At 34.4% G+C, this 20,066-nt stretch overlaps 3 protein-coding genes across 9 annotated transcripts; 1 reads left to right on the top strand and 2 right to left on the bottom strand.

Annotated features, from left to right (window-relative positions):
* Positions 1–202: 202 nt before the first annotated feature.
* sh3gl3b (SH3-domain GRB2-like 3b) lies at positions 203–5,643 on the bottom strand. 4 transcript variants are annotated; one of them, XM_026202564.1, is made up of 11 exons: positions 5,470–5,643; positions 3,813–3,881; positions 3,647–3,719; positions 3,347–3,490; positions 3,121–3,254; positions 1,934–2,092; positions 1,721–1,824; positions 1,535–1,638; positions 1,394–1,426; positions 1,213–1,287; positions 203–1,106 (listed from the first exon to the last, which is right to left on the bottom strand). In XM_026202564.1, the coding sequence occupies exons 1-11, from the start codon at positions 5,512–5,514 to the stop codon at positions 898–900; spliced, it is 1,149 nt and encodes a 382-aa protein (XP_026058349.1). In that variant the 5' UTR covers positions 5,515–5,643; the 3' UTR covers positions 203–897. The 4 variants fall into 4 exon arrangements, with proteins under 4 accessions (XP_026058349.1, XP_026058347.1, XP_026058351.1 ...); XM_026202562.1 differs by having other exon boundaries at positions 1,523–1,638; positions 5,470–5,642; XM_026202566.1 differs by lacking the exon at positions 1,394–1,426.
* Positions 5,644–6,326: 683 nt separating this feature from the next.
* Positions 6,327–19,522, bottom strand: glsl (glutaminase like). 4 transcript variants are annotated; one of them, XM_026202554.1, is made up of 22 exons: positions 19,434–19,522; positions 17,654–17,773; positions 17,082–17,182; positions 14,755–14,822; positions 13,082–13,175; positions 11,811–11,940; positions 11,648–11,714; positions 10,678–10,790; positions 10,445–10,574; positions 10,213–10,280; positions 9,758–9,921; positions 9,565–9,623; positions 9,441–9,485; positions 9,298–9,356; positions 9,157–9,223; positions 9,006–9,056; positions 8,755–8,931; positions 8,204–8,335; positions 7,777–7,869; positions 7,572–7,633; positions 6,784–6,924; positions 6,327–6,678 (listed from the first exon to the last, which is right to left on the bottom strand). In XM_026202554.1, the coding sequence occupies exons 2-22, from the start codon at positions 17,698–17,700 to the stop codon at positions 6,582–6,584; spliced, it is 1,965 nt and encodes a 654-aa protein (XP_026058339.1). In that variant the 5' UTR covers positions 17,701–17,773; positions 19,434–19,522; the 3' UTR covers positions 6,327–6,581. The 4 variants fall into 4 exon arrangements, with proteins under 4 accessions (XP_026058339.1, XP_026058340.1, XP_026058338.1 ...); XM_026202555.1 differs by lacking the exon at positions 19,434–19,522 and adding an exon at positions 17,892–18,032; XM_026202553.1 differs by lacking the exon at positions 19,434–19,522 and having other exon boundaries at positions 17,654–18,009.
* On the top strand, positions 18,716–19,900 carry c25h15orf40 (chromosome 25 C15orf40 homolog). Its single transcript, XM_026202557.1, has 4 exons — positions 18,716–19,061; positions 19,288–19,405; positions 19,483–19,610; positions 19,700–19,900. The coding sequence occupies exons 1-4, from the start codon at positions 18,903–18,905 to the stop codon at positions 19,790–19,792; spliced, it is 498 nt and encodes a 165-aa protein (XP_026058342.1). The 5' UTR covers positions 18,716–18,902; the 3' UTR covers positions 19,793–19,900.
* Positions 19,901–20,066: the final 166 nt, after the last annotated feature.

Genomic DNA, 20,066 nt, shown 5'->3' with positions numbered 1-20,066 from the left:
GGACAAATACAAGCCTTGCTATTATCTGTCTGCATTAATAAACACGCATGATAATGAATATGCGTTCAAATGCGTTTGTAGTGCTGTTAAATACAATTAAAACAAAATATATTTGGCACTAATATCAACAGAACACTGGCTAGAAGATGTTAATGCAGTGCACTTTTCGGATTTATTAAAGGAAAAACAAAGAACAACAAAATAACTCCTAAGTCATTTATTTTGTTTTTGAGTGCCAAAAAAAAAAAAACAACAACATTAAAATGATCATATGTGGCCCTGGACCTAATCATTCATAAGAGTCAATAATAATAATAATAAAAAAAAGATTTATACATCATAAAACTTTCCATGTGGCTGAGATGCAACTATTTAAAAATCTAAGGGTGCAAAAAATTTTAAGTTGTCCAAATAAAGTCATTAGTGATGCATATTACTAATCAAAAATTACTTTTTGATATAATTACGGTAATAAATTTACATAATATCTTCATGGAACATGATCTTTACATAATCTCCTTAAGATTTTTGTCATAAAAGACAAAATGGATCATTCTGACCCATACAATGTATTGCTGGCTATTGCTAAAAATATACCTCTCCTACTTCTGACTGGTTTTGTGCTCCAGGGTCACATATACATTCACAGTGCACATATAAATGATACTTAGGACTTTAATATAGCAGCATATTTATTTAACATTATAAGATTCATAAAAAATAATCAGATAAGGAATACAAAGCAGTCTACATGATTTTGCATAGTGATAATATAGATAAATATACAGCAAGGGCTCAGAAGCACTTGACATATTAACCTTCATCAAATTATCAAAGTTTCTGAATCTCCAAAAACTGGCACAGTTCACGTTGTCCAGCTGCAGGGACTTCCCACCGTCACTGTGGCAGAGGCACAAGGACTTTGACGTAGTTCAAGGGAAATAAGCCAGCCTCCCCTCTGACCATTCCCTCACACCAGTTCTCATCGATCTGGCTGGTCAGAATGATGATGTCACCCTCCTTAAAGCCCAGCTCGCCCTGGTTTTCTGTCTGGAAACTGTAGAGTGCCTGACAACAAGGCTGGTCCAAGGGGGGGCCGCTACCATCTAGCACACAAGATGAAAAATGAATTTTATTTATTCAGCTTTTCCCCCCCCAAGGTTAAGGTCACTTTTAAGCAAAAAAAAAAAAAAAAAAAAAAAAAAACCTTACTGTTGCTGGTTGGCTTGTCTGTTATTTGAGCTTTAATGGTGACTTTGTCAGGAGAGTGAACCATTACTGGTGCATCTGGTAATGAAAGATTGAAAGACATTAGTAGCAAAGCAAGCTGGGATACTTCCAGCTACCTTATAAAATAGCTGAGAGCTTGTGCATCACATTTAAAACGACTTACATTTTTCACTCAAAGCTTCAGTAACCTCAGTATCTGTAGTACATAATACAGCATTTCAGCTAGCAGAGAATTCAGAAACTCTTTGTAAACAGTTCCTGTTTAATTTAACCAAATGACGTAATATCACACCTGATGACTGACCAGATGAGCATGTGGAAAATCCATAAATATCTGTGTAGCACACTGTGCTCGCAGCTGATTTAGATGCATATTCCCTTTTGGGTTGATTGCTTGCATCTGTTATCCTGTATAGAGTGAAAAATTAAAAGAAACCAAGGAAAGTGTAGAAAATAAGTACAGTACTGCTGTAATCTTGATTCGTCTAACCTGCTCTGCAAACTACTCCTGAGATTTTCTAGAATCTGGGATGACTGCCGATGGTAGTCCATTACTGCATCTAAAAGCCCTGAGAGGTGTTGCGTCCGTTGTATCTAAAACAAAAATGTCTAACAATTTTATTTGGAAAAATGTTGGAAAATGTAAACTACCAAGCAAAAACAAATAAGGAAATGATATATAAGAATGTGCACACTAACTTACATCTCTCTCTAGGAGATTAAACATGCTTCTCTCGGCCAGGTCTTTGGATTCTTCAAACTTTTCGAATGCTTTCTTAATTTCAGAGTCTGCAATCTTCCCTTTACGTCTTTTCTTGTAATCAAAATCTAGACGGCGACCTTCAAGTTTTCTCAGATGATACTGATAGCCAGAAAAAGAAGAAAAGCTATGTTTATGTCTTCATTCACAATAAAATACATGTTATTTTCACTGTAAATGCTCAGAATAAATACAAAATCCTGCAGTCACAACATTAAATGCATCTACAAAATGACAGTAGTAAATCTTCATAATTTCACCTAAAGTTTGGGATCAGTAAGATTTTCAATGTTTTAATGATTTAGTTTCTTAAGCTAATCAAGGCTGTATCTATTTGATACAATTTTTTAATTATTATTAAATATATGAACAATTTGAAATAACAGTTTTCTATTTTAATATACTTTAAAATCTATTTTATTCCTGTGAAGCAAAACTGAATTTTCAGCATAATTACTCCAGTGTTACATGATTCTTCAGAAATCAATGTAATATGCTGATTTATAATCAATGTTGGAAACAGTTGTGCTGCTTAATTGTTTTTTTTTTTGACCTGTGATACTTTTTTTAGGATTCATTGATAAATACAAAGATGAAAAGAGTAGTGTTTATTCAGTGTTACAATATACACTACTATTCAAAAGTATGGGGTCAATTAATTTTTTGTTCCTTTTCGAAGAAATTAATGTTTTTATTCAGCAAGGGTTAGGTAAATTAATACAAAGTGATAGTAAAGTCTTTTATTGTTAGGAAGAAAATCTATTTTGAACAAATGCTGTTATTTTGAACTTTTTGTTCATCAAAGAATCAAATAAAAAAGTATTATTTCTAATTTCTTTGTAAGTTCTATTATTTCAGATTTCTAAAGGATCATGTGACACTGAAGACTACAGCAATGATTCTGAAAATTCAGCACTGCATCAGAGAAATAAAATATACTTTAAAGTATATTAAAATAGGAAACCAATATTAGAAATTGCAATATAATATATTTTTTAATTAATTAATACAGCCTTGATGAACATATGGGACTCCATAAATAAAAAAAAAAAAACACATTAAAAATCTTACTGATTCCCAACTTTTGAATGACAGTGTATATCAAACCGATTTACAACATACAGACTGACCGCAATTTCCTTCAGCTCTTTGTGCTGCAGGGACTGCAGAGGATCAATGAAGGTTCGTTTTACTCGGACATCCATGCAGTCTTTTGCCTGGGCTACTTGTTTCAGCGCCTCTCCCATTTCAAGCAGAGCAAAACCTACAATTGTAGTAAAACTCAAAACTGTTTTTTATATATATATTTAAAGAAGTAAATAATTACCCATTGCGTTTCATTTGTCTTTAACATACCAAAACCAGACTCAGCTCCAAGCTCATTGCCATAGCGCAGCATGCAATCTCCCAGAATGCCCTCTGTCTGAGGATATCCCACAGACTTCACCTGCCCACGGATTTTGGACACTTTACTGATCATGCTGAGCTTTGCTCTGTATGCTTGAAGAACAAAAAAAGAAAAAAAGAATCAATTAAATATAAAAACAACAAATTAAATATTCTAACAAATAAGATAATATGTTAGATAATACACAATTATAATAAATAGCATATTTTGTCAATTTTATAATAAATACATATTATTAAATATAATACCTGGGTTTGGCTGAAGATATCCTATAGTTTTTGGAACAAGGTCGAGAATCAGTTTGTGGGTAATATCAGTTTTCTTCAATAAAAAAGAAAAAGAAAAAGACTTTTTGTTGCATTGAGATCCTTAAAATGTCTAATCTTTTTTTCTGATATTTACTGATATTTATACCCTCTCCATATTGAGGAATTCCTCATCCAGTTTTGTTCCCTCAACTCCATTGATCTTTTCCTTTAGTAACTGTAAGGATAATCAAAGAGGGAAAAAAATATCACTTATTGTTGAGTGGGCTTGACAAAAAAAATTATGCAATAAGTTCATCTGATTCAATATGCAGTTCAGATGAACATTTGACTATTTTGACAAATTATAAGATATACAATATTAAGGGAAATACAGAAAGTTGATCATAATAATTACCTTAATAGTTTAATTGAAATCTTGCACATTATAATGAGTGTCTAATCAGATCACAACACAATCCAATGTCTACAACACTTCCAAACAAAACCCGGAAATCCACAAGCCTCGCCATTTTTAACACATTGTTATGACTGAGCATCTGTTTCCTGTGGTTCATAAGTAAACTGTTTATGAAGGTCAGTTGTTTGGCCAATTTGTCCAAAACACTAAGAGGATCCAGACCGCCATGAATGAAATGAAAGAATGTGACCTTGGAAACTTTTTAATAAACATACTGTGGTGGCATGGGGACCCAGAAACTTTCACTAATACAAAACCTCCAGGAGTCAATGATCAGGCTGTATTATAAATTCCAGGGGATTTTATTATCCACAGTCAACTTGATATGAACAAAACAATAGGCTAGCAGATAGTAAGTGGACTTTGGATCCAAGAAACAGACAACACCCATGTTCATGTGTCTTGGATTCTAGCACATTCAGCCTTCAAACCTCTGGAGTAACTCAACAATTATTCAGAAACACAAGGTCTGGTTACATAATTTGGGTTCTGAGAAGCACAGTTCTAGTGTGGAACTACAGCATTTAAACCTTTACTTTTTAAACAGTAACAAACATAAACACATAATCTAATGCCCTGTCTTTTTTTATCTTGGCAGTTCATAATTAACTGGGCCACCACATCAGGTCACACACGGTTGGCTGCAGTTGCTCTAGATCTGGAGAACAGAGAGAGATTGCAACGAAGTGAGGAGGAAAAGTCTGATCAATGCTCGAGAATCGGTTCTTTTGAACACATCGTTCCAAGACTCGGCTATTCTTTACGTCGTGAGGTAATTGCGTCATCGCGTGGTTCATTGTCACGGCAATGGTATTGCAATTCAAAATATGTCCCAGTTTGTTGCTGCCAATTAGTTTAGTTCAATCACAACGGAAATATAATTTACTTTATAGTTTATACAATGCTAAATGTTACATCTCTTAAACCGTACTGTATTTTTTAAATAAAACTGAACCTCTTTAAAACCAACTGTTTTGTATGTGTCAATAAGTATTCAAAAATACTTTGTACATTTTATCTCTTCTCAATACAGTTTTTGGTTCAATAATTCCATGAGTTGTTCACGCTAGAACCACCCGGACCGATTCACCGTTTGGTTCACCTGATTCACTGAAAAGATTCGACTCAAAAGAACAGTTGATTCGCGAATCTGCACACTGCTGTTACAAACATACACGTAGCCAACAAACGCAGTATGTCACAAAAGTTAAACAACTCTTTAAAAGTGTGATTTAAAGCGCAATTATATGCGTGTACTTTTAGTAGGCTATCATTTTAAAGAAATGAATCGATCACTGAAATAAATATTGCTTGCATCGTGACACAAAACCAAGGTTCGTATTACCTGACTTGCTTTGTGAAACTGTTTCTTCAGTCCTGCCACTGACATTTTTATCCGTGGTCGTCCTCAAATGTTTCATATGAACAATCGTATCGGGATGGCTGAGTCTGTGTACTATCTCTACATTGCTCTCCACCCTCTTCCGTCCGTCGATATTTTGCACCTTGGGACACTGCCCAGATTTGATTGGTGGGGCTGTTCTGAGCTCCTAGAGGTCACTCATCGGTCCAGGCGTGAGTCTACTGCAACAGTTTCACAAGAAGGTGATACAGAGGACAGGGTTTGAAGATGTAGGGCAACGTTAGCCTACATGAAAGCTTATATTGTGAAAGGTTCCATAAATAACTAGCCTATAGGAAAGACCTGGGCTAGATATCAGGTTTTCAACTCCAGGATTTTTTTCCTATCTCTGGATGTTTTTGTAAGTCATTTTGTGTATAGGCTCATATGTTAAAGTCTTGTAAACAAATAGCTTCTGTACATTAAAGATACAGTTTCTTGAATACAAATTGTCCTAAATTGGGGCATGTTGTCACAAAGTTAGTAATTTATTCTTGAGATGGCAAAGCTGAATTTTCAGCAGACATCAGCAAGAATGCATTAAATTGTTCAAAGGTGACAGTAAAGATGTATGTAATGTTCAAATAGATTTCTATTTCAATAAATACTGCTGAACTTTCTAATCAGCAAAGAATCCTAAAAAAATCCACAAAGCATCACAAGCCTTTTCAACATCGATACATGTGACAACTTGCCCCACTGTGAGATGTATGAAAATACCCATGTCCAATACAATTTCATACAGTTTACCCAACAACTACTACAGAAAAAATAAGACGGCATTGGATTTGATTCATTCATTTTGTTTGCGTGTTGAATCAGTGAACACATGTTGTTGAAGTATTTATTGAGAAAACAAGGTTTCAGTCTCTTTCAGTAATTCTCAGTAAGCAGTGAGTGATTGTCTGGGACTGTTGCCAGCAGAATACAGCTCATGTTTTCCATCCAAGTCCTTGCTGCTCTTTATAACCACCTCTTCATTCTAAATATAATCCATATCTTGTATGTAAATATCAAATCTAAATTAATGCACTCAACGAATTATTAGTATTTGATCATAAACTCTCTTCACAATCTTTGTATTTCTTTAGAAAAAGGATGGCGGGGTCTTGATTGCACCTCATGGCCTCCTTTAAGGCTGTGTTTCCCCACCTGTGAACATCAACATGGCACATTAGTCACATTAGGCCTGTTGGCTGGTATATATTGTAACACATGTAGTAATAGTCATATCATGCATGACTTTGATAAAGTTACCTGTCCTTGAGTGTGCAGTTTGCCCCTGCGTTCTCCACCAGGAACCTGATGACATCCAGACGACCCTCAGAGGCTGCGACGTGCAGCGCTGACCGTCCATCATAATCCACAGCATTCACATCTGCTCCTGACAGAAGGTACCTATAAAAGAGGAATTAACTCTGCTTTCACTGTTTTCAGTATAATTCACCATGCAGGTTTAGAGGTCATTTATAGACAGATGGAAACAAACTGAATTCAAATGGTGACATTTTGGCAATCAAAATCAATTATATTTTGCATAAATAATTGTCATTTCTGTGTTTTTTTTTGTTGTTGTTGTAAATTTAAATAAAAACAAACATTAAAGGCAGAATAAGAAATATTACCAATATATCTAGATGCTTTACAATTAGAAGATAATTCAATATGTTATTTAAAACAAATTATAATTCTCTCCCTATCTCTCTCTCTTTCTTTCTATATACGGTTTATATACAGTAAATATATATATATATATATATATATATATATATATATATATATATATATATATATATATATATATATATATATATATATAATTTAAATATATACAATTTATTTAATGTTAATATATAATGTATCAATATGCATCAATATATATCAATTATTTTGCATATAATATTTCTAATTTAATAGTTAATTTATATTTTAATTAAATACCTGTATATAATTCTTTTATATATATATATATAGAACTATATATATAGTTTCTTTCCAATAAAATATTTTTGTCTGAGGTCTATATGTTATTATGGACATCCTACCTGCGCAGAGACACTATGTCCCCTCTGTAAGTTGCCAAAAGTACATTCATAATTTGGTATCCCTGTAATTCAAGAAATAAATATTTATTTACCTCCATATCGTGAAAGCATCAGGAATTGTATACTGTATGCATTTAATATATATATATATATATATATATATATATATATATATATATATATATATATAAAAAATTAACCAGACCTCTGATTCCACTTTCCACTGTCTGTAACACAACACCTGTCTGAATGGAGTCCTGATGTCAAAACTATGCAGCTGGAAGGTTGAAACCAGCTCCTTTAACAAAACAGACAGTTATTATATCTTTTTTTTTTTTTTACCAGGCATTAAGCTTTAGGTTTGTCAGACTGCTAGCCAGTAGCCGGTTGTACCAGGAGGAGGGTATTCTCATACTAGAGAGTATATGATTGGACATAAACTTTTAATACTGGATAAGTCATTAATCTCTTTGGTCTGACAATGCAAATTTTTAATGCGCATGTTTTCCAAAAGTTCATTTTTAGCTAAATTAAAGAGTGCACGAACCTTTAGATAAACTTAGCTAAGAAACTTGGACTAAAAGCCACAAAACTTTGATTTCGTACTGAAGTATACTGATCCATTTCCATACCTCACAGAAATGGACACCCCTCCATGAATTTCCATTGCAGTCCAGTCCAGGAGACCAGCACATTAGTCCCAGGACTCCAGGAACCACGATCAACACGACACCAGACTGACTGGACTTAGCAGGCACAGATGTCTGCATCATAGAAAGCAAGTATATTATTCAGCCTAAACTATTCTGCTTTAAATCCTTGTGCAGATTTAAAATGGGTAACTGCATTATTATCCAGAGGCAATAAAGCATTCTGGATTGTGTCCATTAGAGGGCAGTAGGGGAATACAGAAGTCTTTCAGACATTGTTAATTCATGGACACATCCACTGCTATTCATTAATGACCATTGTTACCATTACTGCTAATTAACGTTGCAGGGTAGAGGCCATTTTAATTTGTTACATGAAAGTGGGAGCAATTTTAATCACTTCAAAAATCCTGTTAAAGATGTGGGAGTGAATTTAAATTGAAGATTTGCAGAACTTAAACACAACTGATGTTTAACCTGTGATACATCACACAAATATGATTCAGTATTTACTAGACTTGTCACAAACTCACCTTGAAATGAAACATTCTGGAGTAATCATTCATTCCAGCCACCTGCATCACGGAAAGCGTGCTGCGGACGGCGTGGGGTGACATCACTTGGTCACCTGACAGGGGGCACAGTCCCCCATTAGCTAGGGTTGCTGCCAGTGCAGCGCCAGACTCGCAGGTGACTTCTGTCGATAAACACTGAGACGTATGCAAAATGAAAATTCAATCATGCATTCTTCCTTAACAAGAATATAATTCATAAAGCTGAATACCTGTAACAGTAAATCCAGTGTGGAATTGATCCCCACACCTTCTGGAAAGCACTGGAATGATTCAGTTATCAAAAACAGATGAGTTTAAAGACCCTTTGTGACGTAAAAAAAAGAAATAAATCAATATTTCAAGGAACTATCCCCGACTTACTTTCTTCTCTTGTAAGTAAAATGAAAGAGCGTGGAGATGGATGATGTCTTTTCGCAGGTTTTGATAACTGCAATGGCAGTGACAACAGTTACAAATAAACACTGAATAGCACAGAAAAAAATCAATTTCTTGTGAAAATACCTGGTGCAGTTTAGGTTTGCATGCTCCTTGTTGCACAGCCTTCTGATGATATTCAAAACCTGTGTCAGAATGGTTTGATTAAGATTGCTTTTAAGCCTTATTTTCCATTAAATGTAGCTGATTAGTGTAAAATGTAAGCTTACAGACTCATACTTTTCTTCTTCATCAGTGACTGGTCTGGTTGCCAGCTGTTTTATGACAAAATCAATCAAATAAAACATGCATTTTTTTAATTATTATTATTATTTAAAAAAGCAACATTGTTACCTGTAATAAAGAAGTGCAGATAATGGCTCCTGTCTCAACCAGCGGACTATGAGGCACACCTGCGAACAAGTTTGCTGTTTTTAAGCACTACTCGTCCAGGTGTTTTTTGAAAGGAACATTAAACTGTTCTTGAGTGCAAAACCGAACATAAATCAAAGAAATGGAATACGTGGAATGAACTGACTGAACTGACCTTTCTTGGTCAGGGTAAATGGACACTCGTATTTGGAATATTCCTCCATCCCTACAAATCTGTGCACATAGTCGGACCCTTGCTGGTCCACCGCTAGACCGTATATGAGAGGCCAAGAAATCTCTCCCAGAATGCAAGGTTCAGCCCAGTCTCCTAAGGAAAGTCTAAAGTCCAAAAAACAACAGCATCTCATTAAAATTCATCAGGGAAACTGAATTGATAATTTATAAATAATATTAATTTTGAGTCTATTTCTACATTCTACTATTTTTGTTATATTTTCTTTTAATAAATTTTTGCAACATATATCGCCATGTTTTCACACAAAAAATCTTTGATATTAAACAATAATTGCCAGATATCCCGCTGTGCCACTGTGGACCCCCTAAGGGATGCAAAGACCCCCTGTTGAAGACCTCTTATCAAATCAATTGAATTAGACTGTTGTGTGTTACCTCTGTCCATCCACGGTACAAACTGAAATGCCCCATTTTGTGGCGCTCTCTCTTACGTCTTCTTTCTCCTGTTCAGAAATGCACAGGATATGAGTCACATTGTGATGTTTTTCACGAAACAGTCAATTAGAAAATAACCTGTGCTACTTAAATGCTTCTTTGCACGTCTTTTTCACTAGACTGTTGTATAAAAAGAACAACAACAGCACTAGCAAAAACAGATTTGACGTGCCTTCACTGAGGAGAGTTGTTTGCATTTAATAAACAGCTTTTGTGTTTCCTCTTTGAATGTGGAGAAATCTGGAATGACAAATCTTCCCTGCAGTGCCTTCAGGATGAAAGACACAAAGCCAGTCACGCACCTGCAAGATGTTCACAAATGAAGTATATTAGCAGCATAATAGATTAGGGCTGTTTAGTATTTATATTTAAGATGCGACTTCTGGAGTCAAGATTGAGTCTGGCCTGTGAAAAGTGCTCCTGTCCACAGTTCCATCTGCTTCCTGTAATTTCCGCATCAGGCTGTAGCAGTCTTTAATCCGTGGGTCTGTTCGGATGATTCCTGAGCTCCACAGGGCCTGCCAAAATACAGACAGATATGACATCCTGCACTATTGAATATTAGCCAATATTAAAGCAATAGTTCACACTAAAATGAAAACAATGCTGAAAATGTACTCATCCTCAGTCCATCCAAGATGTAGATGATTTTGTTTCTTCACCAGAACAGATTTAGAGAAATGTATTATTACATCACTTGCTCACCAAAGGATCCTCTGCAGTGAATGGGTGCCGTCAGAATAGGATACTTAACAGCCGATAAAAACATCACATTAATCCACAAGTAATCCACATGAGTCCAGTCCATCAATTAAGGTCTTGTGCCGAGAAAAGCTGTATGTTTATAATAAGCATTAAGAAAATCAAGAAATCTTTCCATAATATTGCTTTCTCCAGTGGAATCTCGTCTAAATCAGGAGAGAAATATGCACAGATCAACCACCACTTACAAGGAAAAATAGTCCAAAATAGTTCAAATCAAATATGTCATTTTTGATGTGAGAGATCAACAGAGGAGGGATTTTAAAGGTGGAGGAAGTGCTGTTATGGATTATGAACTCATATTTTGTCCGAAAGCATTTTAAAGATAAAATATCTCTCAGATGGACACACAGCTTTTCACTTCACAAGACGTTAACTGGAGTCTTGTGGATTATTGTGATGTTTTTATCAGCTGTTTGAACTCTCATTCAGACGGCACCCATTCACTGCAGATGATCCACTGGTGAGCAAGTGATGTAATACTACACTTCTCCAAATCTTTTCCGATGAAGAAACAAACTCATCTACATCTCAGATGGCCTGAGGGAGAGTACATTTTTGGCAAATTTGAATTTTGAGGTGAATTATTTCTTTAAGGATACTTTCTATGTACCTCAAAAAACTGATTGCAGTTGACTCTTCCCCCAGAAGCAAAACTATCAAAGAGCACATCAGCAGCCCTTTTGAAAACAATGTGTAGTGTATGTCAGTACACATATAGCTAGCAGCTCTTGAAGCAAGTTAAGCGAATGCTGCCTTGTGCATTTGAGACTCACACTTTTTTCTTAAAATGACCTTGATGCATCTCTGGTCGGCCCAAGTGTTGCCATGCTTGGCTGGAATGAAGTTTGTCCTGTTCTGGTACTGTCCGTTTTGTGCCTCCATTGCTCATAAAAGATGGCATGCCTAAGGAAAAGAAAAGGAATTTCATTAGAGCAGAAAATGAAAACTAGACTTTATCCTGAAGAAAAAAAACTGTACTTTGCTAGACAACTATATATATATAGCACTGTTGTGTCCAAAATAAAACTTTTTGTTTAGGTATAGGTGTATATTTATTATGCATATATAAATACACACACATACACTATATATTTTAAAAATATTTACATGTGTATATCCATTTATATATTCCTATTCTTATATTTTATATTATATATAAATATATAAACTTTTTTTTCCTTAAATATATACATGCATTTGTTTGTTTTTATATGTAAATAAAAAATACACACAGTATACACATATTATGTAAAAAAAAAAATGTCTGGTGTCTGCAAGAAGTCTCTTATTCACACATGTGTTTACTTTAAACAGTAATATTGTGAAATGTTATTACAAGTGAAAATAAATGTTTTATTTTAATATATGATAGTTTTCTTTTCAAGATTATTTGATAAACAAAGAGACCAAAGGAAAGCATTTGTTTAAAAATACAAATCTTTTGCAATAAATTAAACATTTTTACTGTCAGTTTTGACCAAGTGAATGATTTCCTGCTGTGAAAAACTATTCATTTCTTTTAAAAAATGTACTGACCCCAAACTTAGAACAGCAGTGTACATAAAATATTATTACTAAAAAAAGTCAACCAGCTACACACACAAAATCAACACATACAAGGTAGCAATTAAATGCTTAAATATACACAATGCAGATGAGATCAATCATAATTTATTATGCTAACAGATGTATAAATGACGACCAATCACAATACACTGCTGTAGAATCCCACATAGCATTCCAAAGTCAATTAAAAAAAGTGAATGAGAGATTTTCAGAGAGAAAAACGAAGCTGAAATTATCTACAAAAAAACACAGAGCCCAATTATTTGCAGACATTTAATACTTAAGGTTAGAGGTGTAGAACAAACACTGACCAGGTTGTTTGAGGAATATTAATACACTGCTGCCTCGTGAGAGCTGTTATAATTTGAACAAAAGGAAGCACGAGTACAAGGCTATAAAAGCAAAAGAGAATTAACAGGAGGAACAAACATGTGCTGCTGGAGATAAGTGCACATATTGTTTTATTTTGCTCTTGTACCTGTAGAGCCTGGAGAGACGTAATTGACTGGCCTCTGGGATGGAAAGGTATGTTTTGGCACAGGTTGTGGAATGTTCCCTGCAGCTTTTGTTTCCTAGTAACATTAAAAACATGTATTGAGAGCTTGGCTGTGAAAAATGATCTATATATAGACTATTACATTTTAATTAGATATAGCATCAAGCAAACAGTCTGCGCATTATTTTTTCGAGTGACAAGCTTTTATGCAGACCTAGACATGATGATGCATGCTACGCCTGAATTAGCTTATCTTTTGAAGCCTGATGAAATACAACATACAGCATAATGCTGGTGCCATCTAAAACTTTGAAGTTTTACTAATTGCAGGTGTTCAGAGCTGTGGGGAAACATATTGAGACACATTACGCTCGCATGTCAGCATGTGAGCTAACAAATGTTAGCCTCCAGCAGTAACAACGTCTGCAGGGCTGGGGTTTTATTACAGGTGAAGTACATGCTAACTTATTGTCTTTGTACAGACATGCCACACTAAGCAGAGGAGACAATGTCTTTAATGCATTCAGGTTTTTTTTTAAGCAGGACATAAGGTAATGGAAGTGAATGGGGCTGATTTGTAAACAATGGACCCTTTTTTGCAAAAGATGTGCTTTTAATTGTTTTTGGGTGAGTGTACTTCTTACTTTAAAAGTGTATATATTTTTTAAATATTTACTAGCAGATAATATGATATTAATGAAATAAAATGCCACTTTCACCTTCATGAATTGCAAACTTTATAATAATATCAAATTAAATGTTTTATTTTAAAACGTCATATTTCTATCATTTTGGTTGTGCTTAAGTAAAGTACTCAATTATAATTTTATTTGTAGAGTGTTTTATTCTAAATTGCAACTTCATCATTACATGTGTAATTAAAAATATATTTTAATGCATGACATACAATTTTTAATATAAATAATGTTAGATTACCATAAATGCATTTAACCATATTTTAAACACAGACTAAGTAATAGTGAAATTACTTATAAAGATGTACTTATATCCTAAAAAAGCACGTGATTCAGTGATTCGGAACACATCAAGGCGAGTAATTAATGACCGAATTTTCATGAATTCTGTTTTTCATTTTTGATGATTTCTGAGAGCTCTCTGACCCTCCCATAGAAAGCAATGTAATTAACACGATCAACTTTTTTTTTTGTCTGATAAAATAGTTTTTCTGTGCAAAGTAATTACATTTTACATGACAATGCAACTCCATAAACTCTAAAATATCTGTAAAAATTACTTTATTCTCAAGAATATGAATAAGACGACTAAGAATTAATAGTGCTTTTATATAAAAAAAAAAATGCTTTAAAAACCTTGGCCAAAAATCACACCGTAAGTGTCTCACTGCCTTTTTGTTTTGAAGGAGGAAAAAAAACACATGAGTCACATAATTTTTTTATGGTAATAAACAGTCTACCATTAAACTTGAGTTGAACCTGGAATAATCCTTTTAATCAAAACATCTCAATGTCAGCTGAATGGCTGAGACTCATTTCAGACAGCAGTAAAATGGCACATTAGCACTATTGAAATGTCCCTCACCGCAGTCTTTTTAATAATGCTGGTCATAGTTTTGCGCCTCCAGGTTTGTTTTATATTTTATGCATGGGTGTGGTTATGCAGGACTCAGCACGTACCTTAGACGCAGTAAACTTGACAGGGTCTGCGTTCCTGTTGGTGAGGGCATCTGTCATCTCTCCATTCTCTGAACGAGTGGGGGGTAAAGAATAAAACCCAGGGTGAGAAAAATCCTCCTTTGCTGAATCTTGTGAGAGAGTTTTAAAGATTAAGATTAGCGCCTATTTGTGAGTGCAAGATTTAAAAGGGATTTTCGAAGTTGAAAACCACTAAAAGCATTGCCTCAGCAAAGAATGTATATGAGGCTATTTTAGAATCTAGGACACAGAGTTTCTTGTGAGTTTAAGACATTGTTTGTGTTGTGTTGTCTGCTCAGTCCAAAACCTCAGCAAAACCCACACAATAACATTTTCTGAAAGCTAAAACATATGAAACCATGCTGCTGTGGATAGGAGACGGAATGTAATCTGTTTTTACTCTTACTCTTTCATCCAAATGAACAATCAATCTTAAAGGTAGTTTACCCAAAATGAAAATCAGGTAATCCCAAACCCATATGAAATTTATTCCAAAGGACAAACATAAAAAATGTATTTCAGCCTGTACAATGAAAGTCAGTGGTGTCCAGTGTTGTTTTGGACCCCATTCAGTTATATCATATGGACAGAAACAGCTTATTTTTTGTTCCATAAAAGAAAAAAAGGGTGAATTATTTTCATTTTTGGTTGAATATCCTCATCTCAGGAAGTTGATTTTGTGCCCAGATATGGTGGTACATGCCAGACGAAGTTATGCAGACGGTGCTTCCATCCCTTGGGGTGAAACTTGAAAGTACGTTAATTATGTTTCTTTTAAAGGAAACCCACATAACATAAATATGGTTTATAAAACAATGTAAATGTGGTTTATAACCGTCTAAGCTGTTTTATTCTATTCCACAAATCTTTGGATTGCTCGCTTGGGGAATAGTTCGCCCAAAAATGCAAATTTGCTATCCAAGCCATCCAAGATGTTGTTGAATTTGTTTCTTCAAGAGAACAGATTTGAGAGGTGTAGCATTACATCACTTGCTCACCACTGAATCATCTACAGTGAATGGGTGATAAAAACAGCTGATAAAAACATCACAATAATCCACAAGTAATCCACATGAATAGAGTACATCAATTCAATTGGAACTGAGATTTATACGTCATCTGAAAATAAATAAGCTTTTTAATTGTGTATGGCTTGTAAGGTTAGGACAAATATTTGGCTGAGATGCAGCTATTTTGAAAATCTGGAATCTGAGGCTGCAAAAAATATAAATATATTTGTAAAAAATCACCTTTAAAGTTGTCCAAATGTTGTCCAAAAACTAAGTATGGAAATTTACCAAATATCTTCATGGAACATGATCTTTTCTTAATATCCTAATGATTTTTGGCATAAATGAAAAATTTATCATTTTAACCCCTACAGTGTATTTTCTGGCTATTGCTACAGATCTACATGTGCGACTTATGACTGGTTCTGTGAAAGTTAGGTATAAACACAGTATTATGGATTATTGATCACTGACTCATATTTTGGCCAGAAGAGATGATTAAAAGTTAAAGCACCTTTTTAAATTTGTTTATTACAAACACAACTTTTAACATTAATTGATGGACTGGAGTCGTGTGGATCATTGTGATGTCTTTATCAGCTGTTTGGACTCTCATTCTGACGGCACCCATTCACTGCAGAGAATCCATTAGTGAGCAAGTGATGTGATGCTACATTTCTCCAAATCTGTTCCCATAAAGAAACAAATTCATCTACATCTCAGATGTCCTGAGGGTGAGTACATTTTCAGCAAATTTTCATATTTTATTGAAGTTTTCTTTTAAACTGCTGCTACAATTGTCATTTGTAAACTAAAATATCGTCATTTTTACTAAAACTAATTTCTAAATAAATCTCAATAATTTTAAATGTGTAAAAAAAAAAGTTTCAAATGTTTTTGTCAAATTGACATTCATGTCAGTGCAAGAGGAACTTTAACAAAGATTCTAAAGCTTTTTATAGCATTATATGTGTTTGTCAGCCACACTAAAACCAGTATGTGCCACATCACTCCTCCCCAGAACACACCCACTGCCTCTGCACATTTTTATGGCCCAGATGTTGACCACAAGCATGCTTAAATGAGAGTGTCTACCATTCATTTGGCCTACTTTGAGCAGCACTCACACTGATCTTGGAGTTCTCCTATAGAGCTGATGTGAATTTGGTCAGTGAACCATAATCAATAATCAGAATACACTTTCCCACAGTTAATGGGACAAGTGAGGTCACTGTCAGTGGAAACACCAAGTTCACAGCCTCAAATCTATGACACTCTTCTAGTGTTTTGATTTTGTACCTCTTGTGTCGTCCTCCTTATTTGGTTCCAGCAGTTTATTACCATCCAGGCCTCCGTAGCGCTTTCTCCATTTACGTCTGAGAGACGGTGTTCTCTGAAAACTAGAAAAAACTTTTTTTTTTACTCTCTGCTCACATGGGTTTCTTGAGAAAGCATTTGTTTCATTTCAAATATGCGTTTACAAAAGTTAGAAATGCAAGTGTTTTTTGACAGCTTGCCTTTTGCCATAATGAATATCAGAAAACTATATTAATATATAATTCTCAGAGGATTTTGTGTATCTACTGAAATGAGACCTTGGGATCAAAGCAAGTGTGTCTGTGTAAAGACAAGTCTAGTCATGAAAAGCAGTTCAACTGTGAGAAACATCTGTGAGTTCTGACACAGCTATCAATTGCCAGCTCAACTCAAAGCTGTGCCCAAGTGCTTGGTGAGAGAATATATTCTGCACTTTATTTTGGTTTAATTCGTTAAAGAGAGCACTGTGCAGGGCTAAACTTTCAGAAAAGGCTGATTCAGACTTTATGCATTTACTGACTTTCCATATGTTTGAGAGTTAAAACAGTTCTTACCAAAGATAAGGATTTTCCTCTGCTTCTTGGTTTAAGCTGTTCTCCATGATGACTCTTCCCTTTATACTTTGGTAGTCAACTAGGTGTTTAACAAATCCAAATAGTGTGCTTGTCTAGCATCTGGAGACAAAGATGACTCTTTTTTTTGGCAGCTGTGCATACAGTGTGACAAAGTGTTTGAGCCAGTCTCAGTGTGAACAACCAGTTTTAAGCTGGATGAAAATAGGAGGAACTTAACTGCATCTTGGAGGAGGGATCTCTATTCAGGAAAGGAATACCTTGTAAATAAAAGGAGAACCTAACAGGCAGGGTAAAAAAATACTAGTACTTCTAGACAACTACTGCTACTGGTGTTAATAATAATAGATTCACTTTTGCTAATAATAATAATAACTTATTTAAAAATATCTTTAAAACTATTATTTTAGTATATAATAACAATTTAGTATATAATAACAACTAAAATAAATAAATGACTAAAATTATTAATAATACTTTTATTATTACTACTACTACTACAGTTACAAAAACTCCACTCCTACTAATAATACAAAGTTATATTTTTATAATATTAATAATTAACTAAACTAAAATCACTATTACTAAGCTATTTATTAACTCATTCATGTGTTCCTTTTATGATAAGAGTGTATTTTAGATGTAGTATATGATTATTAAAATTTTCTATGAATTATTATTACAACTAAAAATACAACGAATTTCACCACCAGCACTACTATTTCTTCTTTCTTTATTTTATATTAATAATTTAAATGCAAAAAATAAATAATAATAATTTATAATTCAAATAAAAAACACTACTACTTCTATTCATTTATTTAATTGTATTTATATAATAATTATTATCGTAAAATATTTTATGTCATAAAATGTCATACAATGTTTATTATTATTATTAGGCCAGTTAAGTTAGTATTTAATAATTATATGATGATGATGATGATGATTTATGCTGAGTAATAATATATTATATATGCTATAAAATGAAATATCAGATCAAACATTGCCAAATCAAAATGCCAGTTCAAAGAAAAGAAAAGCTTACAAAAGAACATCAGCCTTCGATCCCTTTTTCCCCACACGATCTCTGTTCTGCACATTTAGCGCGCATATTTGACGCTCTAAACGTATTTACATTTGTTGTCATGCGCGTTCCCCATGTAAACTGTTGTCACAAGGATCTCATGCTGCGCATCAAGACACTTGAATAATGTATTTCTTCTAGCTAATGCATTCCCAAATTCACAGTTTTGTGCGATTATCTTTATTTCAATTAGTGCGTCCCTCAGCATTGAGCAGTCATTGGCGGAAAACCCCACTTTACAGCTCCATCTCTAACAGTGTTTACTCACAATACAACAATATCATGCCTAAAAAGGACAAGACGGTAGGGCTCGTTACATATTACAATGAATGTTTTAAGAATATTTGTATATATTTATGCATTTGTAAGAATAACCATAGGTTTTATAATGACAGCACAGCAGTAAATCATATCAGCTAACGTGAAATACCAGTCAAGTTTTAGCTTTATTTCTGGTAACGTTATGTTCTGAGTGTCAGTTAATGATATTAACCTGTAACTAACAATGTAAAACTATATTCTCTTGTAGAGCAAAAGCAACCCAAAACCACCGGAGACACCCCCCGGCCCGGTTACTAAAGTTAAAGACGGGACGATAACAATAGCAATACATGCTAAACCCGGAGCCAAACAAAACGCAGTCACTGGTTGAGTATTGTAAATATATGAACGAACAAGCTTAGCCTTCATCTGTGAGGAGTCCATAAGCGTTGTTTTGTGACAGATGTGTCTGAGGAGGCGGTGGGGGTCGCCATCGCTGCGCCGCCGACAGACGGAGAGGCCAACGCCGAGCTCCTGCGATACTTCTCCAAAGTCCTGGAGCTGAAGAAGAGCCAAGTGTCGCTAGATAAGGTCAGCAGCCTGCTATGATGTATGCAAATGTTTTCTGCTCACTATAATGATATATTATTAATAAAAAATATGGTTTTATTGCTTCATAGGGCTCCAAATCCAGAGAAAAGGTTATCAGGGTGACTGCAGATGTCAGCCAGGAGGAAATCTTGAAGAAACTGAGGACAGAAGCTAGTGGTTGATACTGAAGTTGATTTGAGCTTTATCTACATGTCACAGTTTACATCTTAAAACCATGCAATATTATATTTACATTTTGTCAAATAAAAAGCAATTGTATTTCTTATGTATTACCAGTTTTTAATCATTTTGTGTTTCATGAAGATGTTGAATGCAGCACACATTTTTTTTACATTTTTGTAAGGATGAGGAAATTATGATCTTTTAAATGTTTAATAATATGGCTCAAGGATTTTTTCCCACTAGTTCAGATTTTACACGCCTTGCCAACATTGC

Source organism: Carassius auratus, chromosome 25 (genome assembly GCF_003368295.1).
Source record: "Carassius auratus strain Wakin chromosome 25, ASM336829v1, whole genome shotgun sequence".
Classification (NCBI taxonomy): domain Eukaryota; kingdom Metazoa; phylum Chordata; class Actinopteri; order Cypriniformes; family Cyprinidae; genus Carassius; species Carassius auratus.
This window is presented reverse-complemented; position numbering and strand designations above follow the sequence as displayed.